Source organism: Telopea speciosissima, chromosome 2 (genome assembly GCF_018873765.1).
Source record: "Telopea speciosissima isolate NSW1024214 ecotype Mountain lineage chromosome 2, Tspe_v1, whole genome shotgun sequence".
Classification (NCBI taxonomy): domain Eukaryota; kingdom Viridiplantae; phylum Streptophyta; class Magnoliopsida; order Proteales; family Proteaceae; genus Telopea; species Telopea speciosissima.
This window is the reverse complement of record NC_057917.1, coordinates 69,440,676-69,451,559: the sequence shown is the minus strand read 5'-3', so window position 1 is coordinate 69,451,559 and position 10,884 is coordinate 69,440,676. Positions and strand designations below refer to the sequence as shown.

The 10,884-nt window shown below is 38.1% G+C and overlaps 1 protein-coding gene across 1 annotated transcript; it reads left to right on the top strand.

Annotated features, from left to right (window-relative positions):
• Window positions 1-3,121: 3,121 nt before the first annotated feature.
• On the top strand, window positions 3,122-6,570 carry LOC122650167 (protein trichome birefringence-like 19). Its single transcript, XM_043843489.1, has 2 exons — window positions 3,122-3,661; window positions 5,762-6,570. Exons 1-2 carry the CDS (start codon window positions 3,149-3,151, stop codon window positions 6,536-6,538), a joined length of 1,290 nt encoding a protein of 429 aa, XP_043699424.1. The 5' UTR covers window positions 3,122-3,148; the 3' UTR covers window positions 6,539-6,570.
• Window positions 6,571-10,884: the final 4,314 nt, after the last annotated feature.

Here is a 10,884-nt window from a genome sequence, read left to right as displayed (position 1 = left end):
TGGGCTTCATCTTCCCCAAAGATCATCTCATGGATTATAAGAGATCCCATAAGCTCCTCAAGAGAGGGAGCTTCCTTGGGTCTTTTACCTTTTGAATGGCTGCCGCTTTGGATAGCCAACTCTTGGTGAGGGGTGGGGTGGGGGGGGGGGGGATTAATTAAATTTATCGTGGGGTTTATATTCCTAAGAGAATTTAAACCACTGATTCTATCGATAAACCTAATACATATATATTTCAGAAATAAACTCACAATCTTTCATTTTAAGAGAGAGAGAGAGAGAGAGGATAGGCAATTCTTGGTAGGGGACCTGAGAATTTTGTTAACTAACCATTGACTCTATGCATAAACTCATAATCTTTCATTTTGAGAGAGAGAGAGAGAGAGAGAGAAGTGGTTGGTTAATGCAATGGGAATGAGTGAAATCAATTTGTTACTTTGAGGGTGTAAGTGAAGCGGACTTTCATTTCATTGACTTGAAGATTCATCGGTCATTGGATTCCCCAAAGTTTTAGTATTACCCTGATAACTACTTGTTACTTATGTTGAGAAATGATAAAAAATAAATTAAGATAAGAGTTGGTTCTACATTAAGCGAACCGCCTCACAACTCTTAAGGAACTTCAAGATCATATCAATTTACACTAAATCACTTGTATAATCAATATAAGACCATCCCTCATTTGACTGATATACCATCGTAACATACCTCCATCTTTGTCCCACGTCTCTCTTTAACTAATCGTTATCCCCTCCAATTCGTTGTCCTCTTCAATTCTTTCAATTCCTCACATGGAGGCAAAAATGACCACCCTAACCCTTATCTGAAAACACTGCCCAAGGTGACGTCCACCCTCTCTATTAAAGAAAGTGGAAGATTTGAAAATTCCCACGAATTGAAGGTGATAATTAATCCTTGTAATGCAAGTGCTCGTACATGAGGCAGGCAATGAGACTTATGGACCCAAGGGTGTTTTTTACTTTATAGTTGTTGTCGTGTAGCTTTGGTGAAAGGATTAGGTAAATTAGTGAGAGAGCATCTATACCTAAACCCATGAAGTCATCTATCCATGCATATACATTGAAAGAGTCATTTTCACTCCCCCACCGTACGTTAGGTCCCCCACCTCCCTCACTACAATGAATTGGATTCTTAAATATTGTGGGTCACCCCCACACCTTCTTAGGTTTTTTCTTCTCATCCAAATTTTGATCTCTACTTAGCCTTTATTTAAAAATCCATACAAAATAGGTCAAATATTCTCTATGCTAAGGATGTATCTAGACACATGGAGATGGGCGAAATAACCACCTCACCTCCTAAATGATCGTTTCATGTGTCTGAGCATAGCCTATGCGTTGCCGGGCAACAATCGCCCTTAATAAATCGAACCAAACATAGTGGGAGGATTCTCATAGCATTTCACTTATACATTCTTTCACAGTGACAAGCATCTCTCTCTCTCTGAGAGTGTGGTCCCCTCCCATTGTCGGAAATGCTGAAAGGTTAAACCGAAAAAAGGTTAAAACAGATCTAAACCTGACAATCCCATAGGCTTTTCAGATTGCATTAATCAGTAACTTTTAATAAATTAGTATGAAAATATTTATGGTGGAAGTGGAACTACTATTCAGTATTCATTCACTCACTCAACGGGGCATTTGCATGTCGTAGTTATTCACACATGCATTGCTGCTGCTGCTGCCCATCTTCATCCTCTATTAACTAACCTAACCCCAAACAATAGTGGGACCCATCATTAGTCTTTAATACAATCAAAAGCAGTTGTTGAGTCCACTAAAAGACTGAGAAGGACTTAAATAAGGAAACAACATGAAAATAAATAAATATAAAAAAAAAAAAACGAATAAGTTGGTTGCCAACTCACCTGTCCTAGAAGACAAAAAAAAATTTGTTAGTAGCCGACTCACTGAGTGACTCATTATATTAAAAAAGAGAGGGATAGGTATGCCGCCTACAATAAACTAGCGAGCAACATCAATGGGGGAACAAAATATTAACATGACTTTATTTAGAGAAACAAGGACTCATTGGGGATCAGTTTATGATATACCGATAGTGTGCTTAGTTTTTTTCCATACAAAAATAGAAAAAAGACTCTCTCAGCTTAAGTTGTTTTTTATGCCAAGATACATAAGAATTGTTTAATAATATTTGTTTTTCTTAAAATAAATTATGAGAGAAGGATAAGCACACCACCCATCTGCGATAAACTAGCTGATGGCATCAATGGGGGTGCAAATAGTATATCATACAAGAGGGGCAAGATGATTATTTCAAAGGGGAATAGAAAAATAGACACAATGGACGCTAACTTACGATAGGTACACCATCGGTATGCCTAGCCTTATCTCATAAATTAAATGTGACAATGTGACTTCATATAGGGTTCTTGGTAGGCTAAGATAACTCTTGTCCATAAAAAAGAAAAACAGGAAAAAAAATTGCTACATTCCACTATAGATTCTTTTTTATACTTTTTTCAATTCATATAATAAATATAAGAATCCACATTAACATCTGCCATGTGGGTCCCATTAAATCTATATGGATGATACCATTTTTCAACTCTCTCATTGGTTATAATATACAAATTCATTCTTCCAATGCCATATAGGAAACCCTCTTCCCCCAAAAAAATCAAAACCAGACCCAATTGACCATTTGGCACCTACTTAAATCTTAATCTAATAACATCTCCCACCTGTCCAATGTACTGGATTTTCTCTTAGCCTAGGTTGATACCCCGAGATGATAAGTCTTGTGAAGTTAGGAGATGATATATTGAAACTATAAGAATGCCTCGCTATTCTAAAACAATGACTCCCAAGTCCCAAAGCTGCCTCTGAGCCTCTGCACCCCCCTTGGACCCCATTTTCAGACAATGGATCGGATCCAAAACCTAATGTGAGGCTTCTTTCAGTTGTTTCAGGTGAGTCTGAAAAAATTAGTCTTTAAGGCATAGCCCCCCTCCCCCACCCCACCCGTCCCTCTCCCCTTGCCATTGAACCTTCTTTCTTTCTAGGTTTTTACAGAAACTTTATACTCTGCAACCACTACCTTGACCTTCTCATCCCTTAAATGCCTCTGCCCTTCTTTTCTTTAAAAACCCAGATCCCATTCTTCAATGAAGTTTCATGGTATTGAGCTTCCAATGTGGAAGACAAAATCTATTAAAAATGGCCCAAAATTTGCAGCCTTAGCAACCATAACCCTGATCATCCTAACCCTCATCCCAATCTATTACCCATTACGAGGGTATGCTTCAATTCCATGGAACAGTAGTTCTTCACAGAAGTCATCATCTGCAACTCCTCTTTCTACGGCTGATAATGGCGTTTCAGAGGAAATCACATCAAGCAAAGAATGTGATATTTTTAGTGGGGAATGGGTTCCGAATCCTGAGGCGCCGTATTACACGAATTTGACTTGTTGGGCGATTCATGAGCACCAGAATTGCATGAAATATGGGAGACCAGATTCAGATTTCATGAAATGGAGGTGGAAACCAGATGAGTGTGATCTACCCATCTTCAACCCGTATCAGTTCTTGGAGATTGTAAGAGGGAAATCCATGGCTTTTGTTGGAGATTCTGTGGCTAGAAACCAAATGCAGTCATTGATTTGCCTCTTATCCCGGGTACATTCTTTATAATCTTCTTGTCTTTCCTTTCTTCTTCTAATTTTGGATGCATTTCATGAAATTTGATACTTAAACAAGTATGATAGAACAAATTGAACTGAAAGTAGTACATTTTATTTTCTTGCTTCTGCTTAGTGCTGAGAGTTGGGTTTTTTTTCTTCCCCTGAACTGAAATATTGTTTTGCCCTTCATATCACTTCCATTAAACTTGTTTAACCCAACTATGGACTTGTGATTTTCTTGCAATGAATCATTTAATCCTTGGTATTAGTAATTAAAGTATTTGTAACTGTTTGTTAAAGGGGAAAAAACAGAGGAAAGAAAGACAAAAAAAAAAGAAGAACAATGCACTAGTTTGATGATGGGAGTGTCTGAATGACACATCCATAGGTGTAGTTAGAACTTAGAAACCTTTTTATTGCACATTGTCATATTCTCAAAAGTATTTCATGACAAAAGAAAATAAATAAAAAAAAATAAAAATAATATGAAAGTGACATATTAATATATCATTATGTGAAATGACATTATTATCCTCGCAAGAAAAAATTCTATTTCAATCTAACAAGTCCAAAAATTAAAATTATAAATTATTTGACACATGAACAGTATGTATAAGAAAACCCCTTTGATGATTCATAGCAATATTAGATACAAAAATCTAAACCTGCTATGTGTTGAGTATGGAATGAGTGCATGACAATACCCTCCTTACAGAATTCCATGGCTTGACCCATGTAAAAATTTTCCATGTGAAATGGCACAACCCTGGAGGTGCTACATGGCATGACCACTCCTAAATGATGTGAGGTTAGTGCTTGATGTTGTGGTGTCACCTCTCAACTTTTAACTAGTGACAGTATAATAGTGCCTTAGGCAACATGATTTTTGACCTTTTAACAACATTGATCATATAGCTTACAACCAAAGAAATGTGAGAGATATTTTCTTTCTTTGATGACAATCATAATGGGGCCAGTTCATATTTGCCATTTTCCATTTGGTGGCAAAATTAGCCACTTGACATAAAACAACTTGGTCCCTCCACTCACAAGGAGTTGATGAATTCTTGAAAAGGCCTTTTGTCCAAGGTCTGACCCAATATATATTTAAGGGTTTTCTTCCCATCAATAATATGCCTAGTTAAGTATAATGTTTCACTATTTGTCACATGACAATACATGGGCTAGTCCATGTGATAGAGGAGGTCGCGAGGCAAGCATCTCGATCTCATGGGTACAATTTCAGCCCAAAATTAATGAATAGAGAAAGTAGCTAAAATTACAAAATGTCATTTTGTATTTTATATTCATCTATATTTGATGACATTTTGGTAGCTTATTAAAACTTTGAATTGGAGTTTGAACAACTTTCCTTGCTTACTTTTGACTAAAATTTGCTCATTGAGATGTATGTGGGGTCCTCTTATCACATGGACTAACTCATGTACTGTCAAGTGGCAAATAGTGAAGCTTTATACTTCACTATGCATAGTGGCACCTACCCTATTAAATAATAAAACATTTTTTGTTTTTGGTATGAATTTAAATAGTAAAAGATCGATATGCTATTTGTGTGGGATGGAATTTTCACACCAAGTCAATGGAAGCATAATAGGAGGACCAAGTCAATGGAAGCACAGGAGGAAGGATTGCATGGTTCATATACAAGAAGGCCACATGTCAAGAAGGAGAGAGAATGATATTGGCAGCATGGCCATCATTTTCTCATATTGAATTTTGAGAGGGGGAGAGATACCGGCAGCATGGCCATCATTTTCCCATATTTAATTTTGAGAGCCTTATTTTCTCATGGGTCTCCATATCTAATTTTGAGAGAGAGAGATGCTTGATACCAGCAGCATGGCCATCATCCCATGTTTGGGTCATTTCACAGGCGGGCCCATCTTATGAAATGACTATAACCCCCCTGTTTTTGTTGAACCAGGTCCTAATTTTGAGAGCCATATTTTCTCATGGGGCAGATCTTGCTTTTCAAATTTTAGTCTTACTTTTTTATGTAATTGTCAAGTCATCAAAGCTTGCTTTGAACCTTTCATCTCTTAACAAACTCTTTGGTCTATTCTGCAATTTTCAGGTGATGTACCCTGTGGACGCATCATATACAAAGGATGAAGGTTTCAAACGCTGGCACTACACCACCTACAACTACACCCTCGCCACATTCTTGACTCCTTACCTTGTTAAGGCAAAGCAAACAGACGAAAACGGCCCAACCGGCACTGGCCTCTTCAATCTCTACCTCGACGAATTCAATGAGGATTGGAGAACCCAGATCGAACAATTCGATTATGTGATCATATCCGCCGGCCATTGGTTCCAACGCCCAATGATGTTCTACGAAAAGGGCGAGCTTGTGGGCTGCCATTTCTGTCTCAAAGAGAATGTCACAGATCTCAACATGTTTTATGGTTACAGGAAGGCTTTCAAGACAGCTTTCAAAGCCATACGAAGCTTACCAAACTATAAGGGCATAACATTTCTCAGAACTATTGCTCCTTCACACTTTGAAAAGGGTATATGGAATCAGGGAGGGAATTGTGTGAGGACAAAACCCTTTAAGAGCAATGAAAGCAGTTTGGAAGGAAGGGAGTTAGAGTACTATAGAATTCAATTGGAGGAGTTCAGGATTGCAGAGAAGGAAGGGAGGAAGATAGGGCAGAGGTATAGGTTACTTGATACCACTCAAGCCACCTTCTTGAGACCAGATGGGCACCCTAGCCGTTATGGGCATTGGCCTAATGAGAATGTGACCTTGTATAATGACTGTGTTCACTGGTGTCTGCCTGGGCCCATTGATACCTGGAATGATTTCTTTCTTGATATGCTGAAGACGGAGTGGAGGAGATCATAGGCTTCACAGAAGTGATAGGAGCAGGAAGAGGATCAGATGTCTGTTTCCCTCTTCTTCTGTTTTTAATGTATATTTAATAATATACGATTATCCCTATTCGTATTTATTTTTAATTGTTTGAACCGGTTGCATACCCTGTGTCTACATACAGTGGATGCGAAATGATCACCCTACCCTCATGAAAAAAATGGAAATTTGCCCCGTCTAAGGCTTTTTTCCCCTCTTATGCCAGCCGAACACATGGGTTCATCCACTGTCTCCGACGTGGCAAATTGTGATAGAAGAAGTGCCTTTTTAATGTAAGGACAATTTCTTAGATCTACAAGATAAGAAAAATAATTTAATGTTGCCTTTATATCGTAATTATGGGAAGGGGAGAATTAAAGATCTTCTTCAAGGGCCATGGTTATGGCTTTCGTCTATGATGGGCCATCTTTATCAAAAAAAAGAGAGTCTATGAGTCTATGATGGGCCACTTGGAGCTATTGATTTTGCCATTCTGAAAATTAGTACTTAGATTCTGACCTAGATTGATCACTTGTTAATTCTCTAAATTAATTTCTACCAATAAAAAGGAAAAAAGCAATTCTCTAAGTTAATCATTGGGTAATAATTGGAAGAGCTGATTAACAATTCTCTCCACCCTTGTAATTCTAATGAAAATTGTTCTAAAAACTGCCATTAGAGAAGGTGAGGGTTTCCCTCATTGCTAGCGTGGGAAGGAATCTACACGCTACCACCATTTAGTGGTCTGAAAATGGTATCAATCTATGTAGAACCTATATTTTCAAAGGGGAAGAGTCCTATGTGGGGGGAACGTGGCCCTACGTGTACGCGGGAGCTAAAGGGAGCATGTGCAGAAGAATCATCAAGAGGGTGATCATTACTGCCATTCATGGGGGCAGAATGATCATTTCGCCCCATTTGTGTCTAAGCACAAGGCATATAGACAAAAACATGTATGAGGATTTGTTGCAATGGAAGAACCTTGACCACTGGACCAAGGCTCACTTTCAAAATAATATTTATTATATATAAAATATATAATACAGGATCAGGTTGGCCCTGTCAAGGTCGAGGCCTCAACCCAGGCCTGGCCTGGCTCTTCCAAGGCTAGGGAAACACTAAACCCAGCCCGACCCTATACTACACACAAGCCTGGCCTGTCTAGATTTAGGTGGGTTAGGGCGGGTTCGGGCAGGCCGGGTTTTTTTGACACCCCTACTTTGAATGTGTAGGAAAGAATCCACACACGTGATCTTTTCCCCTTAAAAAAACTGCTTTCCTAATTATGGACTTTTTTGGGTTTTTTTTTCCCAAAGCATTATTTTTTTAATGCGGCAATAATGTGTGTCTGGATGTAAAACTTGTCACATGGTCGGAGGCTTACAACTTTGCAAGGACAATAGGTCCACCAAGTTCTGATGCCCAGTTGAGCTTCCCTGAGGCAAACATGCAAGGCCTACTCAAAAAGACTACATATGGAGAAATCATTCATTGGGGTCTATTACACAATTCTTTGTGCCACAAGGCAACCTCCCCTCCCCCTAGTGGTTAGAAATCTCTTGTAGTCCTTTACCAAAAGAAAAAAAAAAATCTCTTGTAGTTGGTAGTTAATTAAAGTTTCTTTGGGCACTTAGATAGAATAGACAAAAAAAAAGTAAAAATTATGCCACATGAAAGGGAGATATGGCACTTATAATTGTTAAATGATTTGGATTAGTCAATTAATTATTATTCAATCATAAAACCTCCTATGTATAGGCATGCATCCATCTAGTATCTATATATAATTTTTGTAGTTTTAGAATTTTTAGTACTTTGTTTTGCTACTTGACTAATGTCCTTTTGCATTGAAACATGATCGTAATTACATTGTTACTGGCATCCAATGGTTAGTGCGAACTTTTCTTTCAAATCAACGTGTAATCTTATTCGATTCAAAGACTTTGAGGTGGATTGAAGTTGTATTATATATATGGTCTTCTTCTACCATTCCAAGACATTCTTTTTCACTTATGGAGAGTATGTACCAAGTCTCTCCCTACTCATTCATTCGGATCTGGCTCCTCTCCAGGGAGCTCAGTGCCCAGGGGGCATCCAAGGGTTGGGTTGGGTTGTGTTGTACAAATCTCGATGCATGTCTAGGAATGTGTGCGGTACAGCCTAACGGCTGGATGCTCCCTGAGTGTGCTGGACTCCCTAGAGAGGAGCTCAATCCCATTCATTCTTGATAGATACAATCATAGAGGCATCATTTTCTCATCATCTTAATTGCATGATCTGTTGGGCTTCTGCTAAAATTTTTGGACCATCTTCATTTTGAATGTCCATTTTTCAAGAGAATCTAAGATATTTGTCTTAACCCATATTTGTCCTTTTGTTAAAAGAATTAGGTGATGACCTGGGGAGCTTGATTGGGTTAAAAATAATTCAAAGAGCAATACATTACTATTCAAGTGGGTAGGAACAATTCAGCTCTCCTCCAGTCGTGGCGAAAGTTAGAGGATCTAGTCCAACCAAAAGAGGGGTGTTTGGTCATTTCACAAGCGCCCCCCTCCTTTTATCTTCATCAACCATATTAGGTGTTACTGGAATCTTGGTATAATACTTATCTAGGAAGGTTCTTTGTTTTGGGTTGTCTTTCTAGATATAAAGCTTGTTCTTCTGTATGAACTTTATTCCTTTCTTTATCTTGGGGTTTTCTTTTTCCATAAAAAGATGATGGGCAACTAACTTGAAAGAGAACAAAGGGAAACCAAAGAACTTGATTGGGAGGTGACCAAGGGCAAAATCAGATATATATATTTTTTTATTCGTCAAAGACTGCATCGTTTTTTTTACCACCACTAAATCCATTAACGACGGTTTTTGGACCATTTAAATACGGATTATTGACTGCCCCTGAAAACCAAAGTTTCTTGTAGTTAAACAAGGCTTCATTTATATGTTGGCGTCTATGATGTTACTGGAAGGAGAATTATCTGTTCCATTTCTTGCCCACTCCATTTCCTCAAGTGCCACTAATAGAGGGGGGGATGGACCCCACCCGAGCAAGGGTAGGGACCGTAGGGTGGTCATTTCCACCTCCTATTTGAGAAACTTGGGGTAATGAAGCAGATAATGAACCGTTCCTAGAATGCTCTATATTGTGATCTTATCAGCACATCGTGCATGCTCTGATTTTCTCTTGGCTACCATGCCTCCTCCAAGGTCGATGGCTACTCCACTGCCTCAATCAACCTCCATGGTCTCAACTTGGACGGCCCCTCCTTTTGGTAATTTCAAGCCCTACTCTGATGCCTCAGGTAGCTGTATCAATCTCTTCTATGTTCAACAACATTTTGGTTGGAGAGGCAATGGCTATTAGGGATGGATTACTTGAAGCTCTTTCATAAAGATCCCATATGCTAGTGGTGGAGAGTGACAACCAAGAGATCTTCTCTTATCTGCGTGATTATATGAAGATTTCGGCTCTTTCAATTAGGCTGATTGTTACTGATGTTAAACATTTGGTTACTTATTTTGACCAGGTTTCATTGTAGTATATTTCAAGGGAAGCCAATGTTGTGTCTGATTCCCTTACCATGAGGGTTCCATCTGGCGGATAGGATTGTTTGGCCCAATTTCGATCCCTGTGTTTCTGTTGATTCAACTTCAGATCTCAGGACTATTATCTGTGTTCTTCAATAGTATTTCTATTTACCTTAAAAAAAAAAGTTTATCTTTTTAAGCATTCAAATAAAAAATTAAACACAATGAATTAATAAAGGATGCATCTTATTAGTACCAAATAGGTGAATTAAGAAATTGTAACTATTTTTTTACACCTTCTCTTATTATCAAAAATATAAAGGCAATGGTAAAAAGTGGTTGGAATACAAGTTGAAACTGACATTTGTCATTACGAGCTGTCATTGTCATAGATAGCGACAGATTTTACCTTAATAGAAAAAAATAGTTATATTATAATATAAAAATAAAAAAATAAAATTACAATATTGTTGTGACCAACCTTGATGACAACAAGATTTTCCTATTAATAAAGGAGCACAACGTCTACCCTGAATTGAAATCATATGTGCAAGGTATCCACACCTACAACATCCAACCAAACCACTCCTCTTATAATCTTTTCCTGGGCTTATTATAAAATCTAATCCATCTACCTTCCCTTGCTTCCTCAGATTATTTAATATTTTAAAATAGCCAAACCTGTTGAAACTAAAATGTGATTCAATTGTATTCTTGCTTGCTCAATATAATAATGGATGCTTGATGGGTTCAGGTCTCTATCAAATGTGTATTCATACACAATCAGGAAACCCCATTCTCTGCATGAAATG